The sequence below is a fragment of the Notechis scutatus genome, chromosome Z, assembly GCF_049901735.1.
Source record: "Notechis scutatus isolate UNSWTSFEM ecotype Mainland chromosome Z, rNotScu1.2, whole genome shotgun sequence".
NCBI lineage: Eukaryota > Metazoa > Chordata > Lepidosauria > Squamata > Elapidae > Notechis > Notechis scutatus.
In genome coordinates, this window is record NC_142025.1 from 132,172,245 (window position 1) to 132,196,008 (window position 23,764).

At 42.0% G+C, this 23,764-nt stretch overlaps 2 protein-coding genes across 2 annotated transcripts in view; one reads left to right on the forward strand and one right to left on the reverse strand.

Annotated features, from left to right (window-relative positions):
• The window catches only part of LOC113422482 (carbonic anhydrase 2-like), an 86,947-nt gene that overhangs the window by 54,806 nt on the left and 8,377 nt on the right, over positions 1 to 23,764 (reverse strand). The gene's annotated exons all lie outside the window — the stretch shown is intronic.
• Positions 15,542 to 23,764, forward strand: part of SLC5A2 (solute carrier family 5 member 2) — a 29,758-nt gene continuing 21,535 nt past the window's right edge. Inside the window, exons 1-5 of the mRNA XM_087946436.1 lie at positions 15,542 to 15,610; positions 16,194 to 16,298; positions 16,916 to 16,975; positions 22,021 to 22,125; positions 22,302 to 22,407. Coding sequence (XP_087802562.1) covers positions 15,542 to 15,610; positions 16,194 to 16,298; positions 16,916 to 16,975; positions 22,021 to 22,125; positions 22,302 to 22,407 — 445 coding nt within the window. The remainder of the gene's footprint in view (positions 15,611 to 16,193; positions 16,299 to 16,915; positions 16,976 to 22,020; positions 22,126 to 22,301; positions 22,408 to 23,764) is intronic.

Sequence of the window (23,764 nt, forward strand, 5' to 3'; positions counted from 1 at the left end):
AACACAAGTGAGGCACACTGATGCCTATGAGACTAACAAGATCCTAGCCAGTAAGGATCGATGGGACCCTATGCCAGATGGAGGTGGATTCAGGGTCCTACATCTCTATGATCTCCGTGGCAGCCCTACAAAAGTTTGACCCCTGCATCAATCTGAACCAACTGCAGCTGCAACGGATCATCCTAAAGGACTATCAAGTCTGCAGAATACCAGTGCTAGGAAGAAAGATATGCCTCATAGAATATGGAGATTTCAAGGGACAACTGCCCCTGACTATTGTGGACCGGAACCTCCCCAGCCTGTTAGGGAGAGAATGTTTCACCCCCGTACAAATCAGCCTCACTGGCATCCACACAACTGCGACAACCCTGCCGGCCAGTAGAACTGACCTGGACACCCTAGAAAGAGAATTCTGAGATGTCTTCAGCAGCTAATTGGGCAAGTACAAGGGGACTCTAATAACCTTTAACCTAGACCCCAACGTAGCCCCTGTCTGACTGAAGTCCCGGAGACTCCCTGTTGCTCTGCAGTCCAAGGTCGAAGAACAGCTAGACAAGCTAGTTGGGGTCCTCAAGCCGGTCGATCATGCAAGGTGGGAGACTCCCATAGTGTTCCCAGTCAAGCCCAATGGATCAGTGACAATCTGTGCTGACTATAAGAGCACTCTGAATCTTGTGCTGCAGCAAAGCACATATCTGGTGCCAGTAGTTCAGCACCTCTTGCATTCCCTGGTCTGCGGGAATTTTTTTGTTAAATTGGACCTAGCCCAGGCTTACCAGCAACTGCCTGTGGATGAGGCGACTGCGGAAGCTCATACTATTGTGACACACCGGGGTGCATTTAAATGCAACAGGCTCCAGTTTGGAGTCAGTGTAGTCCCCGGTCTATTCCAAAATATTATGGAAAAGCTGCTGCACCATATCCCAGGGGTCATCCCCTATTTGACAATGTATAATTTCCGCTGAAAATCGGACACAGCTTATGCAAAGAGTGAGGATTGTGCTGGAACAGTTTCAAGAGGTGGGGCTTAAATTAAAAAAGGATAAATGCCACATTGCCGTATCGCATTCTTGGGTTTACGTAATTTTTATAATATATTTCTGCTGCAGAAAGCAACAATAGCGGAGCCACTTCATAGACTGCTGGATAAAAAAATCCATCTGGGCATGGGGGCCCCACAAAGACATTGCATTGAACAGAATAAAAGACATATTAACATCCGAGACTGTACTCATACAGTATAGCAAGACGCTACCGCTAACCCTAACCTGTAAAGTGTCGCCATATGGCATCGGTGTAGTATTGACCCACAAACTGCCCAAGGGGGGGCAGCCCCCATAGCCTATTATTCAAAAACATTGGAAAGGCAGAGAGGAATTACAGCCAAATCGACAAGGAAGCCCAAGCCTCCGTAGCCAGAGTAAAACGCTTCCACGAGTACCTCTACAGCAGACCCTTCGAACTAATAGCCGACCACAAGCCGCTGCTGGGCATCCTTTCAGGAGACCAACCCACACCAAACATCCTGTCATCAAGGATGCTAAGGGATAGTCTTCCTGGCAGCGTACAACTACAAGCTGCTCCACAAACCCGGGAAAGAAATATCCCATGCAAACGCTCTCAGCAGATGCCCTCTGCCAGATCTTGTTGAAGACCCGGCTCTAGCCACTTCCGTGTTGCTCGCTGAGAATCTTGAACCCAGCTTACTAATGTCAGCAGACATCGCAAGACCTACGGCGAAAGACAGAAACTTAGTGCAGGTTTTGAATTGGGTGTGGAGGGGATGGCCTGACACAACCAAAGGGGACAAATTCACACCATTTAAAAATAGACAATTAGAACTGTCAGCAATGAAGGGTTGTTTGTTGTGGGGGGAGAGGGTAATTGTACCACAACAGCTAAGGAAAATGGTTTTGGAATTGCTACACAAAAGTCATCCGGGCTTAGTGTGGATGAAGGCTCTAGCCAGGAGCTACGTATAATGTCCGGGGCTGGACAAAGACATTGAAACCTGGGTCGCCGCATGCCCCCCTGCCAAGAATCCTGACCTGCTCCCCCCCATTGCACCCCCTTAAATGGGAAAAGCCTTTGGCACCTTGAGCTCGCATACACGTTGATTTTGCATGGCCATGCCAAGGGCAAACATTCTTATTGGTGGTCAGCGCCCACTCTAAGTAGTTAGAGGTGGTCATCATGAAGTCCACAACGACCGAGGCTATGATAACAGCATTAAGGAAGCTGTTCACCACCCATGGGCTACCCGGTGTGCTGGTTTCCGACAACGGCCCTCAATTCACAGTACACCAATTTGAGGGTTTCCTTGCCAAATTGGGGGTCCACCATGCCCTATCAGCACTGGCACACCCGGCCACTAACGGGCAAGCAGAGAGAATGGTCAGAATGACCAAAGAAATATTAAAGAAAATGGGCCCCAGGGATTGGCAAGAGAAGATAGATAGGATGCTGCTAATACAGCACATAACACCCAGAGCAACAACATATAGAAGCCCAGCAGAAATGCAGAAATGGGCAGGAAAGTAAAGTCAGCTCTTGACAGGGTCCACCCCAATTACACTAATGACACCACATGAAACTTCACTGGGAAGTGCAGAATATTTACACCGAGGGACCAGGTATATGCTCACAACTACACAGAACAGGCAACCTGGGTTCTGGCTAAAATAATAGAAAGCACCGGGCCCAGATCATATAGAGTACAGGTGGAGGGGGGAACATAGAGCCAGCATATAGACCAGCTGCAGGGCCGCATAACACAATCCCCGCAAGAAGCCGAACACCAGAAAACACAACCGGCCCTTAACTAAAATCAGAGGACCAGAACCTCCACTAAGACATCTATTTACTAACTCAAACCTGAATAGAATAACGGGGAACTTTGCTTTGGGAGAAGAAGCCCAGCGTAGTATTTCTGGGGCCTCCAGCTCAACAGAGTCCACCACGCCTCTGGGAAGCTTTGAGGCGGTTCCAAGGGCGGACTCTGGAGCAGTGGCAGACTCATCCACACAGGCCACTGACTCAGGAACAACTGAATTGTGCAGGCCCAGTCACACCCACCAAAGCCCCACCTACCTGCGTGACTACGTTTGCCAAATGGTCTGTGATTGGTTGACCTAACTAAAGGGGGACAGGTGTTAAATATTCATTGACACCTTCTTAATATTCATGTGCGTAATATTTAGAGTGGAGTCTGATGTCAGACTCCACTCATTGGTCCAGCCACTGGCGGGAATAATGAAGCTCCATCAGTGGCTGAAATGTTGGACAACGCCAGCTATAAAAGCCAGCGCCTGCTGCGGCTTGCCGCTTTTTTCCCTACGCTTTAAAATAAACAGTTTTCTGCAACTCCTACAGTCCTGCCTCTTCCTTTCACGCGCCACTTAGCTGCTATCATGTCTCCCCTGGTCCTTCTCCTTATGAGACTAGCCATGCCCAGCTCCTGTAACCGTTTTTCATATGTTTTAGTCTCTAGTCCCCTAAACATCCTGATTGCTCTTCTCTGCACTTTTTCTAGAGTCTCAACATCATTTTTATAGTGTGGTGACCAAAACTGGATGAAGTACTCTAGGTGTGGTCTTACTAAGGCTTTATAGAGTGGTATTAGTACCTCACTTGATCTTGATTGTATCCCTTTGTTAATATAATTTAGGATTGCATTGGCTTTTTTGGCTGCCACTGCACATAGATGGCTCATATTTAATTGGTTGTCCACTAAGACTCCAAAAGTCCTTCCCAGTTATTGCTATTATCAGAGCTGGAAGGGACCTTGGAGGTCTTCTAGTCCAGCCTTCTGCTCAAGCAGGAGACCCGATACCATTTCAGACAAATGGTTGTCCAGTCTCTTCTTTAAAATCTCCAGGGACGAAGCACCCACAACGTCTGAAGGCAAACGGTTTCACTGGTTAATCATCCTCACTGTTAGGAAGTTTCTTTAACCAGTCGTGTACAGTATAGGCGTGACTTTTGCTCCAGAATCTCTCTTTTCTTATCACTTCAGTTGCTTACAGTTTCATAAATCAGCCAGACACAACAAAGTCTTATTATCACAGGTCTTATTATTTTCATTCAGTGGATAGGTCTCCTGAATCACATGATCCTTCCTAGCCGATAGCGCACTCTGCTGGTGAAAACCTTGTGGTGCAAGCTTGTGGACACATTTTCCCAAAGTACATAGTTGCAGTTCTTCCATTTTGTCAAAGATGCAAAATAAAGATGCGTAGTAATGCTAGTCTGTAACCCCTAATAAAAATTGATTGAATAAAGATGTTTAGCTGGCTGGGTGAGGTTCACTGACTATGGAATTGTGGGAGTTGAAGTCCACACACCTGAGAGTTGCCAAGGTATGTGGGGAAAAATCAGTTCTTAGATTAGTGGAATTGATTAAATCATGTGGATGTGTAGAGATATAAAGCCGTAGGTTGCTACCTTATTAGAACAAGTCCATAGATTTGCAATGGGAAATGCTTTTCTTTTGGCATCTAGCATTCCCAAACTGCCCCTTCTTTTGATTCATGGGAGATGTTTTACTCTTTGTTTTATTACTTTGCTCACCTTTTTACAGATAGTCCTAGAGTTACAACCACAATTAAGCCCACAATTTACATTGCTTAAGCAAGACAGGTGTTAAGTGGGTTTTGACACATTTTATGACCTTTCTGGCCACAGTTTTTGAGGGGTCCTTGGTGCTCTCTGAACTTGCTTGTTTTCTTGCAAATGTTTCATTACCCTAATTAGGTAACATAATCAGTACTAGTTAGGTTAATAAAATGTCTGCAAGAAAACAAACAAGCTCAGAGAGCACCAAGGACCCCTCATTTCAACTCTCAGCTACAAATATTTTCCTTTATTAGTATAGTTGTTAGAGGAATCATTGCAGTTGTTAACTTGTTAAGCAAATCTGGCTTCCCCGTTGACTTTACTTGTTGGAGGATCACAAAAGGTGATCACATGTCCTCTGCAGCTGTCATAATGCAGCTGGCAGTTACCAAGAGTCCAAATTTTGATCATGTGACCGCAGGGATACTGCAATTGTCACAGGTGTGAAAAATTGTTGTCATGTTTTTCAGTGCTTCTATATCTTCAAAAGGTCACTAAATGAAAAATTGTAAGTCAAGGAGTGCCTGTAATTTCTGAAGGAAAACAGACACAAAAAGTAACTTGAGTTCCATTACCTTTAATAACCTGAGATCCTTTATCTATGAATATGCATGCTTACGTCATCTGTTGCTCATGCAGTAGTCTCTCCCACCTTTCTGAGATATGAGTGCATCTCTTTGTTGGATGGGGTCTCCCTCCATATTCTTTGAGGGAACCCACCAGCACATGAAAGGCGAGATACTCAGGAGGAAGACGAGCCGAAAGGAGCCTCCCGCAGCCTCGGAACCGGCTCGCCCGCCAGGGATCAACATTACCATTAAGCACAACCGTTCTGAAGACATAGACAAGACAAACTCAAAGTGAGCCAAAATAGAGGATTCTTTAAGAAGAAGAAAACAAAACACCCAGCGAAGCAAGGCGGCTCGGCTTCTTTTGCGGGTGGTGGAGCGAGCGAGCGAGCGAGAGGCGTCCCGTGCAAAGACGCGACGAAACAATTTTGAGAAGGAAGCAGAGAGAGGAGATCGAATTTGGAGTCCGGGAAAGAGGTCCAAAGGAATCGGTGTTGGATTATAATTAACGGATAAATCAAAAGGTAATTGACACGTCTGTGAAGTGCCAGAGCGAAAGGGGGAAAGTGGAAAGTGGCAGCAAGGGGGAAAAGTAAGAGAAGACAAAGATACAAAGATTCGTTCGGGGCACGGAGCAAGCGTTCTCACGACCCGCGAAAGAGCGCAAACAGACAGCCCGGAGGCGCAAAGGCAAGCGGGCGAGGGCCGGGAGTGGAGGGGACGCTTTTTAACCGGGACGAGCCTCGCAGGCAAAGAAGAATCCGGCGGCGGATCCGCGGAAAAGCAGGACTCGATCTTGCAAGGGATCCGCTGGGAATCCAAGATCTCAGGAACTTGGCGTCTTAGGAGTTAGGATTTTCTGTCCCAAAGTTGGTTGGGGAGACGACGGGCAGCGAGGGAGGGAAAAAGTCGGAGGTGACACCACTGCCGCTGCCGCTGCTACCCTGCCGCCCCCATTTCCCTCTTCCCTCTTTTCTCCTCGCCAAATTGCTAATCCGGACTCCAGGAGTGATAGAAGCAGAGGTATATTAAAGCCAGGAGTGAATGCTCAATACAAATCTGAGTCTACACAGTAAAAATATAAACTGTTTGAATTTACCAGTGCAAGACGTGCCTCTTTCTCTTAAAAGCAACAAACTTTGAAAGTGTATTCAGTTAACTAGGAGGGGCCCAGAAATCTCATTCATCAAGGGAAAACAAAAACAAATAGTTTCCTGTGAGCTGTTCAATCTTTCCTTCACTCGGATAAAAACCCTTGGAACATTGTGTTACAACTTCCTGTTTACAGAGTAATAGCGATCTGCTATTCAAAGAGTGATAAATTCCTCCCATTCAGCTGCTAGTTAAACAATTAACCCGTTCCTTGCAGACTCTTAATACTACCTCATTACCTCAAATCTTACAACTTTTCTACCTCATCACCTATATCAACGATTAGATAATCAATTTCTATAAAATATTTTATTAATGGTTTAATTGATTTATTGTTTTTAATTGATTAGTGTGATTAGAGTGTTTAGTGCAAATAGTGTGATTACTGACTAGTTTAAAAGATCAAAATTCATGTAATTTAATTGAATAGCAAAATCATTGATTTAGTGAATTTAAATGAACAGTGTGATTAATGATTAGTGTAATTAATTGATTAGTGATTAGAGTAATTAATTGATCAGGCTGATTGTTGCTCAGGAATATTATCTGACTTGAGAGATTACTGCAATTGATTGTTTGATGTAATATTGGCTATATAGATTACCCAAAATTGTTCCTTTAATTAATTCAATCAGCGTACTATTTTAACAATCCTACCATGCCAAAAAGAAAATCCTACGTCAAACCACAACCTAAAGAGAAGATGATCCCCACCAATGAACCACAAGACTCCTGCACATGCCTTAAATGCTACAAAAATCTAAAGGATAATGAAAACTCCATCAAATGTTCTCTGTGTAAAAAATACACTCATCATGACTGCTTGGGATTACCTGAGCAGATGATTCAATACCTAAAATCATCCAATGAGTTTCCATATTTCTGCAAATCATGCAGACCCAAACTGGATCTGTCTGAAAGAGTTGATACCATCGAAACCATTGAAACATCCCTACCATCGAAACCATTAAAACATCCCTCAACACCATAGTAGCATCCCTGGACGCCGTAAAAGAAAGAATATCCAACCTTGAAAAAAAAGACACAATGCAAAAACCTGAACATCCAATAGCTACAAACCACATCTCTACCAAACAACCACAATCCAATCCAAAACCCAATCCACAAATAAACACAACCCAGACAAATATTGATATCCCAATCCTCATCAGAGAAGCCGTTGAGCGTGAAGCGGAAACGTCAAACGCCATCTTATTTGGTCTAGAAGACATCAATGTCAATGATGATATCACAACTGTCCGAAACATCATCAGAGATTATCAAGCATCAACCATCTCCGCTGATGAAATACTTGACATTTCCGCATCGACCGAGAGCTCAAAAATAGAGACGGCTCTGTGGCCCCCACGCTTGTGCAGGGTCATTTGCAAAAATGAATCAAGCAAACGTAAATTCATTTATACTATAAACTCACTCGCCAAAACCAACACCAACCATAAGAACCTCCGTTGCCGCCCTGACCTAACCATACAGCAACGTGCCCGCTCCCGTGTACTCCGCCGAACTCAAAAACCGTCTAGACAATGGAGAGAAGGACCTGTACATTGACTACCATGCTGACTGTATCAAAAGTAAGCCACGCAACCCAATACTCAGCTTTTACCCTCAACCACAACCCTACCTCAACCCATCCACCATCACCCAAGACTAGGCACACACGCCCCCAACTACCTCAATTCCAACTACTGCCGGCCTTAAATGCAAACTACTCAATGCAAGAAGCCTCGTGAATAAAATACCTGAATTTCTCTTCCTCCTAAATATGGCTAACCGACATTATATTTGTCTGTGAAACATGGCTCAATGCATCTCTCCCCGACTCCATTACCACAGTAAGAGACTATCATGTTTACCGATCAGATCGTGAAAATCGTCGAGGAGGTGGTGTTGCTATATTCTATAAAAAATCCTTACATCTAAAAAATATCCAAGTTACCCAGTAGCTTGCCCTTCCTGAAACCATCATCTGTGAACTATCCTTAAATATCACAATTCGATTCTTACTATGTTACAGAGCACCTGATTATGACATCGAACATGTAAACAAGCTAAATACATTACTAACATGGGCTGCATCCTGCCCATACCCTTTTATCCTTCTTGGTGATTTCAATCTACCTCATATTGACTGGACCCTAAATGATTGTACAACTGAAATCATACACACAACCTTCTACAATGCTATTACAAATCTGGGACTGGAACAACTAGTAATCAACAACACTAGACTAAACAACTGCCTCGATCTCATCTTCTGCAACAGTTTGAATTTAATTTACGGAATACAAACTAAAGAACCCTTTTCCAGTAGTGACCACAATATGATTGACTTTTGTCTCAACATACGTCCACACAAAAATCACCACAATGATGTAATCCCCTATTGTAACTTCAAAAAGGCAACTATGATCTTATAGACAACGATCTCTCATCCCTTGATTGGCAATCTCTATTCACTGGATGCAATACCGTTGAAGACCATTACAACATATTTTTACTTGAAGTCAAAAGAGTCATCAAACTATATGTTCCAACAACAACTCCCAAAACAAAACAAAAAAGCAGATTACCCATATCAATAAGGAAACTTCAATCCAAAAAGAGATCTCTCTGGTGGAAAAACAAATCTGGTCATGTGGCCAATTTCAAAAACCAATACAAAAATTTATGCCACCAGATAAAGACCGAATGCACCAATTATCACATCAAACAAGAGGAAAACCTTCTAAGCACCAATTCCACCCGTGCTTTTTACAATTTTGTAAACAACAAACTAAAAGACTCAAGGTCCATCCCTCCCTTGATAGGACCTGATGGTAAAGACTGCAACGACGACACCATTAAAGCCAACATCTTTAACACATTCTTCGGCTCAGTATTTGTAAACAGCAATGGATCATGCCCAGTATTTCCTAGCCGTACCACAGATAACAACAATGATCTAATACATATCGATTTCACAGAAGACAATGTTGAAAAATCACTACGCAATCTAAAACCATCTCTATCTATTGGACCGGATGGAATATGTGCCTACTTCTTAAGAAAGCTATCCACTGCCATAGCCAAACCTCTAAGCATAATCTTTGAAAAATCTTTCAGGACCAGCTCCTTGCCTAACCTATGGTCACAAGCCACAGTCATCCCCATCTTCAAAAAGGGAGACCCAAGCCTAGTTGAAAATTAAAGGCCAATCTCCTTATGCTGCGTCACCTGTAAAGTCATGGAATCAATTATTAACCAATCCATCATCCTCCACTTAGAGACAAACAACCTACTCTCCAATAAACAATTTGGTTTCAGAAAAGAACTATCCTGTAATCTGCAACTCTTACACTGCAAAAACATATGGAATGACACAACTCGACCAGGGCAAAGCAATAGACACAATCTACATAGACTTCTGTAAAGCCTTTGATTCAGTGGTACACGACAAACTACTCCTAAAAATAAAATCCTATGGTATCTCTGGACAACTGAATAACTGGATAGAAGCATTCCTGGCAAACAGACAACAAATGGTCAAAATCGGGAGCGTCCTATCAAATCCAGTACCTGTCAATAGTGGTGTCCCCCAGGGCAGTGTTCTAGGACCAACTCTCTTCATACTCTACATAAGCGACCTCTGTGATCATATTAAGAGCAATTGCGTTCTCTTCGCTGATGATGTAAAGCTGTTCAATACCACAGACAATACTGCTACCCTACAAAAAGATCTTGACTATGTATCTGAATGGTCAAACAAATGGCAACTTCAAATCTCAACAAATAAATGCTCTGTCTTACATATTGGCAAAAAAAATCAGAAAATAAAACACAAGCTGAACAGTCAAGATCTTGTTGATGACCCAAGCTCTGTAAAGGACCTTGGAATACTCACCTCTAATGATCTAAGTGCTAGAGCCCACTGCAACTACATAGCCAAAAAGGCATTAAGAGTTGTTAACCTAATCCTACGTAGCTTTTTCTCTGGTAATATCACACTACTAACCAGAGCATACAAAACATTTGCTAGACCAATACTCGAATACAGCTCATCAGTCTGGAACCCTCATTACGTATCTGATATTAGCACAATTGAGAAAGTCCAGAAATATTTCACAAGAAGAGTTCTCCACTCTTCTACTCGTTGTAGAATACCTTATGCCACCAGACTTGAAATTCTAGAACTAGAAAACCTTGAATTACGCCGTCTTCGGTCTGACTTAAGCATGGTATATAAAATCATACATTGCAATGTCCTACCTGTCAATGAATACTTCAGCTTCAACCATAACAACACAAGAGCACACAATAGATACAAACTCAAAGTAAACCGCACCAAACTTGATTGCAGGAAATACGATTTCAGCAATAGAGTGGTCAATGTCTGGAATACTCTACCCGACTCTGTAGTCTCTTCCCCAAACCCCAAAAACTTTAACCTTAGACTGTCTACTATTGACCTCACCCCTTTCCTAAGAGGTCTGTAGGGGCGTGCATAAGCGCACCATCGTGCCTACCGTCCCTGTCCTATTGTTTCTCTTATTCTTTTATTTTTCTTATATGTACCCATTTCATGTATTCACAACTATGTATACACTTATACTTATTATCTTGTAAACAATTGGCAAATCAAATAAATAAAAATAAAATAAAATAAATGCTGTCTAGTAAATGTTAGATCGGGGTGGATCGGTTCCCAAAGAGACGCGAGACCATTTGGTAACGTTCAGCTCTTTATTTAAGTAGGTTACAGTGCAAAGAATAGGAGCAGCGGCAATCCTTTTTAAAGGGTTTGCCTGCGGCTCGGCGGCCAATGACAGCGCTTTGAATCTCCCGCGATCGGCTCGGCCAATCGCGGTAGATTCTTAGCGCGCCAATCACGGCCACTCAGTTAGCCAATCCGGTCGTGGTCTGTGTGGACCAATCAGGTGTCAGGGTTTGGAGTATGCTAATATAGCACAGTAAACACTGCAAAAGGCATTATATGCTTTGGGTCCTGCATTTGATTCCACAGATAAGAATCAATGCTTTGGGGTATATTAACAGGAACCTGTACAGCGAGGTCCCCAACCTGTGAGCCACAGCCCACGACTGGGTCGTGGCCTATTCGCAACCGGGCCCCACTTGCATGACCGTCATGGGGATTCACAAGCCCACTCGCACGATCTTCATGGGCACTCGTGTGACCATCGTGGGCACTCATGGCCCCATTCTCATGAGTGGTGGTTGCTCGCATGCCCCTCTCATAAAGCCATCCCCTTTTTCCCTCCTCCCCCTTCCCCCCGCACCAGGCCACCAACCCAGAAAGTTTGAGGAACTCTGCTGTACAGGTAGTCCTTGATTTACACCAGTTCTGAAAAAAGTGACTTACGACTGTTTTTCACACCTGAGAAAGAACCTTGCAGCATTCCCATGTCACGTGATCAAAATCCGTTTGCGTGGTAACTGGCATGTATTTATGACAGTTGCATTATCCCGGGGTCATGTGTTCACTTTTGTCAACAACACTTTATCAACACTTTTATCAATAAGCAAAGTCAATGGGGAAACCAGATCCACTTAACAATACATTACTAAATTAACAACTATGTGGTATCTGAGAGTTGAAAATAACTTTCTGCCCCATGGTAGGACCTATGCTTTTTAAAGAGGATTCCAGATATGGCTAATTGACAGGTCCTTGTCCATCACTATGGACCACACTAGCTGGAGGCATGAAAAGTCAATTCTCCACCCCTATTCTCGGTCCTCTATAAGGGGTAGACAAGGCTTAACTAACTTTCACCTGAAATTCATTAGAATAAGCTGGTATTCAAAAAATATTTTTCCAGAAAGTTCTAATGAAGGGGCCCTTGGCGCTCTCTGAGCTTGCTTGTTTTCCTGCAGATGCTTCATTACCCTAACTAGATAACATCATCAGTGCTAGTTAGGGTAATTAAATGTCTTCAAGAAAACAAGCAAGCTCAGAGTGCACCAGGGACCCCTCATTTCAATCCTGAACTACAAATATTCTCCTTTATTAGTTCTAACGCACTAAGCCAGTATTTCTCAATCTTGGGAACTTAAAAATATGTGGACTTCGACTCACATGGCTGGCTGGGGAATTCTGGGAGTTGAAGTCCACCACATCTTTAAGTTCCTGAGGTTGAGAAACACTGCACTAAGCCTTTGTTTTTGATGTCAAGAACACAACATACATCAAACAACTACTTGCATATCCAAACCAAGACATGAAGATTTGCATCAAGGAATGCTCTGCCCGGTTGACATCTGCCTATTCGGCATCTTCTGGCTATAAAAAATTGGGGGAGGCAAGCTGAACCAAGATAGTAGAAGTTGCCCTTTCTCACATCATTTCACCCCCACTCCGGTCACATACGTTCCAAGTTAATTGCACATCCAACCCATGACTAAGTTGGTTATTAACTACTCATGAACGTTCTTTAGAAGAGTGGTCCAAGAAGATTATTTCACTTTGGTCTTGTGGCTGGGGTGCTTCTGGAGTTCACGGCATTATGGAGGCAGAATCACCAACCCAAACATCTAAAACGGCGGCCATCAGCAATGCGGCCGACATTTTGGTCATCTGTTTTTACTTCCTTGCAGTCATTGGCACTGGCCTTTGGGTATGTAGAGCTCACTTTCTTCATGGGACGTAACACTAGACTGAAATTGCTCTGCTGATAATGGGGCATTTAGTTTGTAAAAAAATACAGGAAATGCTCAACTTACAACCATTCATTTAGTGACCATTCCAAGCTACAGTGTCACTGAAAAAGAGACTTATGACCAGTTTTCATACTTTTGACCATTGTAGCATCTCCATGGTCAGATGATAAAAATTTGACTGCTTGGCAACTGGCATGTCTTTATGACTGTTGCACTATCCTGGGGTCTTGTGATCACCATTTGTAACCTTCCCAGCTGGCTTCTGACACACAAAGTCAGTTTCGCTTAATGACTGCATGATTCATTTAACAATGGGAGTGATTCACTTTTAACAGTTGTGGCAAAAACTGTCTTAAAATGGAACAAAATTCACTTTACAACTGCCTTGCTTGGCAGTGCAAATTTTGGGCTCAATTGTGGTTGTAAGTCAAGGACTACCTGTACTGCGGGGATTCAGTGTCAATTTCCTTGCCAAGCAAAATTTCAGAGGAGGTTCAAAGAGTCTCTTAATTTTCCTAAAAATGATTTGTTTTAGGCTCACAATACTGGGAAACAATCAGTAAGATTTTCCTCTGGGGTAGATTCCCCCCCGACCCAGATTGAAAACTGGCTCTAAATCTGCTGATAGCCAGGAAGGGGAATCTAAATCAAGTTCAATTGCTTTTAGGAAAGCATGAAAGAGATTTAGAAATTCTCTATTTTATCTCAATATCTTTATTTTTTCACAAGGGTGTATAGGCCAAGAAAGTTGTTAGTTGTAGTTGTTGCAGTTGTTAAGGTCAAGAAAGTTGGTATCCCCAGGCGTCTTTATTTAAGGGGTGAAACTGAGGAACCATCAAATAAAAAGGCATTCCTCCTGTTTATTTAAATAGCAGGAGCAAAAACTTCAGTATGGCTTCTTCTACTCACCAGAATCAGGAGAAGTCTGATAGCTCCTTTCCCTATTGATAAAAGTTTATTTAAAAATCATAAATTTTTGTGACTTGTAACTCCATCAGATGCAGATACATCTTGATCCATACCAATTTCTTAAACGTTCTTTTTTCTAAATGTGATTCTAAGGCGCTAATTATTTTTCTCTGCTTCTATGATAGTGATATGAATGTATTTTTCTCCTAATACTACCCTTTCCTTTGTTTTTTAAAAATTTTGGAATAATATTTCTTTTAAAATGTTTATTCGTTCCAATTTACCAACTACCCAGGGAATCATCATTTAGGTAACTCAATAAAGTGCGCCAGAATTTAGAAATCAAAGGCATTTTTTAATTCGCAAAGCAACTGATTGAGTTACCAAAATTACCATTAAGTGCAAATAAAAGTGCATATAATCTGTTCAAGGTGTCTAACCAAAACCCTTGGATTTATATAATACTAAAGTCAGTCGTGAAAAGGAAGGCAAAGCACTGAAATAGTGACAGTATTGGGTACAAATGAGACAACGCTACCTGCTTTTGCACCCGTTTTTCACAAAGTCCTCTGCCCAAATGAAAGCTGGCAGGGTGAGTCATGTGCATGTTTATTAGGCTTTTTTATCCAGGCTGTTAGTGTCTTGTCTTTTTTAATTTCAGACCTTATTGCTCCGGGGGGTTAATTATTATCCTCAGTTACACAGTTCAGGAATGTACTGGAAGCTGGTAATGAGTAAAATTGAGAAGATGAGTGACTGAACTGTCTGTTCTTTAAAGAATTACAGTCTGCTCCCAGGCACTGTCTTCTAGTTTAGCCTAGAAATTGCCTCGTTTGACACTGATTAAATGGGATTAAATGATTATGTACCTCATATGCCAAGATGAATCATATTGGCCTCTTTTATCTGGCTTTATTTGTCTGCAGGGCATGGATTAAAAAAGCTAAGATGGCAGTGCAACAATGCAATTAAAGCTCATCCTGCATTGCATGTAAAAAAAAAAAGAAAGAAAGAAGAAGGTTTGATCATACTGTCACATCCGCCATTTTGGGTTTTTCGACCATGCCCTAAACATATCCTTCCTTTACTTAGAGCAGTGTTTTTTTTCAATCTTGGCCTTTTGAAGAGGTGTGGATTTCAGCTCCCAGGATTCCACAACTAGCATCGCTGAGTGGGGAATTCTGGGAGTTAAAGTCTACATATCTCAAAGTTGACCCGCCTGATTAGAGTGTTTTGTCAGCCGTCCTATTGTAAACAGTGAAGTGGGGAGGGAAAGGAAGTGGGGGGGGGAATCTGCAAGCAGCTTCAACATGGAGGATGCTGACCACAGTGAGCAGATCTGGATTTGCATAGAGGACAATTTGGGGACTTGATTTTGCTTCCTTCACTGTGATACCCCAGTGAAGAAAGAGCTCAAATGACTCCTGTCAGTCCTGGTTAGAGAAAGTTCCAAGGGCCACTTAAAGAAAAGCAGGGCTGCACAAGGAAACTATGATGCAGGAAACCCAGATACTTGTGGTTTATACCACAAACCATGCTTTAGACAACCAGGCTAGGATGAGTTATGTGACTCAGACCATAAATCCTCATATCTTTCCTCTTTCTCTTGTGGTTCGCAGTCCATGCGCCGGATCAATCGAGGGACAGTGGGGGGATATTTCTTGGCTGGAAGGAAGATGGTTTGGTGGCCGGTGAGTGACCAAAAGAGAGGGGGGGAGATGAGACTACAGACCTCAATCAATTGAGGGATGGGATGGGGGGCACTCAACAAGATTTTAGAATAAGGGATGCAGCAAAGTAAAGTTATAGGAGGAAGAAGGAAAATCAAGTGGGTTATTTGGGAAGGACAGGGATATGAAACAATCTGTCGATGATGAGCATGAGGATTGGATTAGATCAAGGATCCCCAACCCCTGGTCCGTAGACTGACACCAGTTCGTGGCATCCCAGAAAACGGGCCACACCAACAAACAAAGCCCCATCCGTGGGATGCAGGCAGCACACGAAACCATGCCCCCTCTGGTCCATGGAAAAACCTCTCTCCACGGAACCAGTCCCTGTTGTCCAAAAGGTTGGGGGCCACTGGACTAGATGACCTCTAAGGTCTCACAATCATAGGATTTTATGATGGTGCAATAAGGATAGGAGAAAAAGAAAAGTGACCTAAGTTACTGGGTGAACTGGGAGACAAGACCACAGGGCCCGATAGATTTGGAAAGTCGATAGGCTTTTTTTTTTTTTTTTTTTAAGAAAATTTGATGGTTGTGTTCACAGATTGGTGCCTCTCTCTTTGCCAGCAACATTGGCAGTGGGCATTTTGTGGGATTGGCAGGCACTGGAGCAGCAAATGGCCTGGCCGTGGCAGGATTTGAGTGGAACGTAAGTAGCAGAGAGACACGGTTGGGGTTTTTCCCAGGGCAGGGGTGGGCAGCTATGGCCTCTTTATGACTTGTGGACTTCAACTCCCAGAATTCCTGAACCAGCCATGGGAGTTGAAGTCCACAGGTCACAAAGAGGACATAAGTTGCTCACCCTTGCCAAAAAGGAATCCCCACAAGGGGGGTAGCGCAAGACCCACTTCATTTGCTGAGCAGTAAGCACCAGAATATCTTGAGTAGTCCCTGATTTCCCCCTCTCCACCAGCAGAGAGAAAAGGAGTATCTGCAGGATAGAGGGGTCAAAAAAGGGAGGATGCCCCCTACTATTGTGCAATGATGCACATTAAGAGGAAGCACTTTGATCATACAATATGAAGGCCACCTTGCCTTTTTTGATTCCCACCCCGCCCACAACTCTGTTGCTGTGGGAACAATTTTTATTTTGTCAATTTCCACAGATAATCAGTAAGAATTGACAATGCAATGCTGGAAAAAGCTTCACCTGTTTCATTTCTGCCTGTCACAAGCATTCGGAAGCTTTGATGAGGATTGGGGGAGAAAAAGATGGAAAGTTGATCTATCTTAGTTCTTACACCATTTTGCTTTCTTTCTTTTTAGGCTATATTTTTTGTTCTTCTCCTGGGATGGTTCTTTGTTCCAGTTTACCTCTCCGCTGAGGTAGTGATTTCTTCTCACAATCACACATTTCTTTGTTTGCTTCTCTACGGCATTTTTAATCTTCTCAAATAATCCAGGGCAGATCCATCATTCTCTCCACCCTCCCTACTTTTCTTCACATCAGCCTTGCAAGATAAACTAAACTAAAAAAAAAAAAATGATGCAGCCAAATATTCGGAGTGAGCTTGCCAAATGCCAGTCTCCTCCTAACTCTTAATTTAACCAAACAGGATCCATTCCTGTTATTTTATGCAACACAAAAACTAAAGGACTGGGAAAAGTCATACCCTTTCTTGATCCAGTAACAGAAAGTGGGGAAAGTGCCCAATCTTTAATACTTTTCAAAGGGCAGGCAGGGCTGGTGACAAAGGAGGCACATATCTTGCCACCTAGTGTGCCAACCTGAGCATGCCAACCGGTCAAATCTTCTTGACACAGAGAAGTTCCCTGAAGATGGGCTCCAGCTTGGAAGACAAAACCTCTGATCCCAGTGACCAACCCTGACTGGATCCTGCAAAACCTCTTGGGCTCTAAGAGTGTTGTACAACACTTGAATTGTGGATTAAACACTCCAGCCTTTTTGGATCTTTTGATATTATGAAAAGAAAAGAGCCAACTGGGTATAGTGATAAAGGTGCTGGCCTAGAAACTAGGAAATGGTGAATACTATTTATTTATTTATTTAGTCAAATTATAAGATAACAGGTATAAGTAGAAACATAGTTATGGATATATGAAACGGATACATATAAGAAAAATAAAAGAAATAAAAAAAAGAAACAATAGGACAGGGACAGTAGGCACGTTGGTGCACTTATGCACGCCCCCTACAGACCTCTTAGGAAAGGGGTGAGGTCAATAGTAGACAGTCTAAGTTTAAAGTTTTGGGGGTTTGGGGAAGAAACCACAGAGCCAGGTAGAGTATTCCAGACATTGATCACTCTGTTGCTGAAGTCGTATTTCCTGCAATCAAGTTTGGTGCTATTAACCTTGAGTTTGTATCTATTGTGTGCTCTTGTATTGTTATGGTTGAAGCTGAAGTATTCATTGACAGGTAGGACATTGCAATGTATGATTTTATATACTATACTTAGATCGGACCGAAGGTGGCATAGTTCTAAGTTTTCTAGGTCTAGAATTTCAAGTCTGGTGGCATAAGGTATTCTGCAACAAGTAGAGGAGTGGAGAATTCTTCTTGTGAAATATTTCTGGACTTTCTCAACTGTGTTAATATCAGATACGTAATGCGGGTTCCAGACTGATGTGCTGTATTCAAGTATTGGTCTAGCAAATGTTTTGTATGCTCTCGTTAGTAGTGTGATATTACCAGAGGAAAAGCTATGCAGGATTAGGTTAACAACTCTAAATTTAACAATTTAACAAGCCAAATTCACTACTAACATGGGCAACATCCTGCCCACACGCTTTTATCTTTCTTGGTGACTTCAATCTACCTCATATTAACGAATGTACAACTAAACCCATACATGCAACCTTCTACAATGCTGTTACAAATCTGGGACTGGAACAACTACTAACCAACAATACTAGACTTAACAACTGCCTTGATCTCATCTTTTGCAATAGTTTGAATTTAATTTACGGAATACAAACTAAAGAACCCTTTTCCAATAGTGACCACAATATGATTGACTTTTGTCTCAACATAAGCCCACACAAAAATCATCACAATGACGTAATCCCCAATTATAATTTCAAAAAAGGCAACTATGATCTTATAGACAATGATCTCTCATCCCTTGATTGGCAATCTCTAGGTACATCCCACCCCTGATAGGACTCAAGGTACATCCCACCCCTGATAGGACCTAATGGTAAAGACTGCAACGACGACACCATTAAAGCCAACATCTTTAACACATTCTTTGACTCAGTATTTTTAAACAGCAATGGATCTTGCCCAGTATTTCCTAGCCAAACCACAGAAAACTACAATGATCTAATACATATCGATTTTACAGAAGAAAATGTTGAAAAAGCACTACGCAATCTAAAACCATCTCTATCTATTGGACCTGACGGAATATGTGCCTACTTCTAAAAAAGCTATCCACTGCCATAGCAGAACCTCTAAGCATAATCTTTGAAAAATCTTTCAGGACCAGCTCCTTGCCAAACCTATGGTCACTAGCCAGGGTCATCCCCATCTTCAAAAAGGGAGACTCCAACCTAGTTGAAAATTACAGATCAATCTCCTTATGCTGCGTCACCTGTAAAGTCATGGAATCAATTATTCACCAATCCATTATCCTCCACTTAGAAACAAACAACCTACTCTCTAATAAACAATTTGGTTTGAGAAAAAACCTATCCTGTAATCTGCAACTCTTACACTACAGAAACATATGGACTACACAACTCGATCAGGGCAAAACAATAGACGCAATCTACATAGACTTCTGTAAAGCCTTTGATTCAGTGGTACACGACAAACTACTCCTAAAACTGAAATCTTATGGTATCTCTGGACACCTGCATAACTGGATAGAAGCATTCCTGTCAAACAGACAACAAATGGTCAAAATTGGGAGCGTCCTATCAAATTATGTACCTGTCAACAGTGGTGTGCCCCAAGGCAGTGTTCTAGGACCAACTCTCTTCATACTCTACATAAATGATCTCTGTGATCATATTAAGAGCAACTGCATTCTCTTCACTGATGATGTAAAGTTATTCAACACCACAGACAATACTGCTACCCTTTAAAAAGATCTTGACTATGTATAAAAATGGTCAAACAAATGGCAACTTCAAATCTCAACAAATAAATGCTCTGTCTTACATATTGGCAAAAAAAAATCAGAAAATAAAATACAAGCTGAATAGTCAAGATCTTGTTGATGACCCAAACTCTGTAAAGGACCTTGGAATACTCACCTCTAATGATCTAAGTGCTAGAGCCCACTGTAACTACATAGCCAAAAAGGCATTAAGAGTTGTTAACCTAATCCTACGTAGTTTTTTCTCTGGTAATATCACACTACTAACTAGAGCATACAAAACATTTGCTAGACCAATACTCGAATACAGCTCATCAGTCTGGAACCCACATTACGTATCTGATATTAGCACAGTTGATAAAAGTCCAGAAATATTTCACAAGAAGAGTTCTCCACTCCTCTACTCGTTGTAGAATACCTTATGCCACCAGACTTGGAATTCTAGACCTAGAAAACCTTGAATTACAACGTCTTCAGTCTGATCTAAGTATGGTATATAAAACCATACATTGCAATAACTTACCTGTCAATGAATACTTCAGCTTCAACCTCAACAACACAAGAGCACACAATAGATACAAACTCAAGGTTAACCGCACCAAACTTGATTGCAGGAAATACGACTTCAGCAACAGAGTGGTCAATGTCTGGAATACTCTACCTGACTCTGTGGTTTCTTCCCCAAACCCCAAAAACTTTAAACTTAGACTGTCTACTATTGACCTCACCCCTTTCCTAAGAGGTCTGTAGGGGGCGTGCATAAGCGCACCAACGTGTCTACCATCCCTGTCTTATTGTTTCTTTTATTTTTATTATATGTACCCATTTCATGTATTCATAACTATGGATATACTTATACCTATTATCTTGTAAGCGATTGACAAATCAATATAAATAAAAAACTCTTAATGCCTTTTTGGCTATGTAGTTACAGTGGGCTCTAGCATTTAGATCATTAGAGATGAGAACTCCAAGGTCCTTGACAGAGTTTGGATCATCAACAAGGTCTTGACTATTCGGCTTGTATTTTATTTTCTGATTTTTTTTGCCAATATGTAAGACTGAGCATTTATTTGTTGAGATTTGAAGTTACTATTTGTTTGACCATTCTGATGCATAGTTGAAGTCTTTTTGAAGGGTAGCAGTATTGTCTGTGGTGTTGAATAGCATTACATCATCAGCAAAGAGAACACAGTTGCTCTTAATATGATCACAGAGATCATTTATGTAGAGTATGAAGAGAGTTGGTCCTAGAACACTGCCTTGGGGGACACCACTATTGACAGGTACAGAATTTGATAGGACGCTCCCAATTTTGACCATTTGTTATCTGTTTGACAGGTTTTATCCAGTTGCTTTTATCCAGTTATGCAGGTGTCCAGAGATACCATAAGATTTTAGTTTTAGGAGTAGTTTGTCGTGTACCACTGAATCAAAGGCTTTACAGAAGTCTATATAGATTGCGTCTATTGCTTTGCCCTGATCGAGTTGTGTAGTCCATATGTTTCTGTAGTGTAAGAGTTGCAGATTACAGGATAGTTTTTTTCTGAAACCAAATTATTTATTAGAGAGTAGGTTGTTTGTCTCTAAATGGAGGATAATGGATTGGTGAATAATTGATTCCATGACTTTACAGGTGACGCAGCATAAGGAGATTGATCTGTAATTTTCAACTAGGCTGGGGTCTCCCTTTTTGAAGATGGGGATGACTGTGGCTTGAGACCATAGGTTTGGCAAGGAGTTGGTCCTGAAGGATTTTTCAAAGATTATGCTTAGGGATTCGGCTATGGCAGTGGATAGCTTTTTTAAGAAGTAGTCCCACGTTAGATATAAAAGCTGGCTAGGTGTCTTTGGGCCAATCACCAGGAGATGGTTAGCTCTAGTCCCGCCTTAGGCATAAAAGCTGGCTAGGTGACTTTGGGCCAATCACCAGGAGATGGTTAGCTCTAGTCCCGCCTTAGGCATAAAAGCTGGCTAGGTGACTTTGGGCCAATCACCAGGAGATGGTTAGCTCTAGTCCCGCCTTAGGCATAAAAGCTGGCTAGGTGACTTTGGGCCAATCACCAGGAGATGGTGAGTTCTACTCCCACTTTAGGCACGTAAGCCATCTGGGTGACTTTGGGCCAATCATTCTCTCTCAGCCCTACCTACAGGGTTGTTGTTGTGGAGGAAAAATGGAGGAGGAAGTAGTATTCGTATGCTTGCTGCTTTGAGTTATCTACAAAGTAACAATGGTGGAATAAAAGTTTGATCAAGAAATAATAAATAAACATTAACATGTTCTCTGCTTCGTCCCTCCTGTAGGTCATCACAATGCCACAGTACCTGAAAAAACGTTTTGGAGGCCAACGGATCCGTCTCTACCTCTCCATCCTCTCTCTTTTCATGTACATCTTCACCAAAATATCAGTAGGTCATTTTCTCCAGACTTCCGGGACACAGTGACAGGATGTGGGGAATATTTGAAAATACAAATCTCTTTACTTTTGCCTTTTTAGCAAGGCTTGAATAATGTTCTCATGGTTTTTAAATTCTGATTAATCTGTCATTCTCCCTGGTGACATTTCTGCTCCTCTCGCCTGCAGGTGGACATGTTTTCTGGTGCTGTGTTCATCCAGCAAGCTCTGGGTTGGAATATTTATTTAGCTGTCATAGTGCTTCTGATCATAACCACTATTTATACCGCAACAGGTAACTTGGGTTCTTGGGGGAGGGATAAACTGGGTACATTGAGGTAGTCCTCAACTTACAACCATTCGTTTAGTGACCGTTTGAAGTTACAAATTTTCCTGAAAAAAATGACTTATGACCATCCTTCACACTTATGACCATCGCAGCATTCCCACAGTCACGTGATCAAAATTATGGCTCTTGGCAACTGGTGTGTATTTAGGATGGTTGCAGCGTCATATGATCACACAATTGCCATTGTCAACCGGCTTCTGACCAGCACAATCAAGGGAGGATCTTGGATTCTTTTAACGACTTCATGACTCACATTACGACTGCAGTGATTCACTTAACAACTGTGGCCAAAAAGGTCATAAAATTGAATGTGAGACACTTAACAACTGCCTTGCTTAACAACAGATATTCTAGTCCCAATTGTGGTTATAAATTGAGGACTTACCTCTATTAAATAGGAAGCTGAAGTTCCTAGGCAATGTATTTTTAGTATTTATTTAATTTGTCAATCGCTTACAAGATACAGGTATAAGAATAAATATAGTTTTGAATACATGAGATAGACACTTATAAGAAGAAGAAGAAAATAGGACAGGGACGGTAGGCACGATTGGTGCGCTTATGCACGCCCCCTACAGGCCTCTTAGGAAGGGAGTGAGGTCAATAGTAGACAGTCTAAGGTTAAAGTTTTTGGGGTTTGGGGAAGAAACCACAGAATCAGGTAGAGTATTCCAGACATTCTGTTGCTGAACTCGCATTTTCTACAGTCAAGTTTGGTGCGGTTAACCTTGAGTTTGTATCTATTGTGTGCTCTTGTATTGTTATGATTGAAGCTGAAGTATTCATTTGCAGGTAGGACATTGCAATGTATGATTTTATATACTATATTTAGATTAGACCGGAGGGAGTGTAGTTCTAGATTTTCTAGGTCTAGAGTTTCAAGTCTGGTGGCATAAGGTATTCTGCAATGAGTAGAGGAGCGGAGAACTCTTCTTGTGAAATATTTGTGGACTTTTTCAATTGTGTTAATATCAGGTACATGATATGGGTTCCAGACTGATGAGCTGTATTCAAGTATAGGTCTAGCAAATATTTTGTATGCTCTAGTTAGTAGTGTGATATTACCGGAGAAGAAGCTATGTAGTGATAAAATATATGTGATAAAAATAGCGCGGGGGGGGGGCTCCAAACACCAAGCCGAAAAGAAAGACTGATTTTCTTGTACGTTAGGCAGCAGGAAAAACATGGAAATAAACATGGAGGGAACAATCACCTGCTAATTGGAAGAATTGAGGAATGTCTGCAAGGGAAGGATCGAAAACGTGAAGCAGGCAACCCCACCCCTGTGATTGAAGCTCCACCC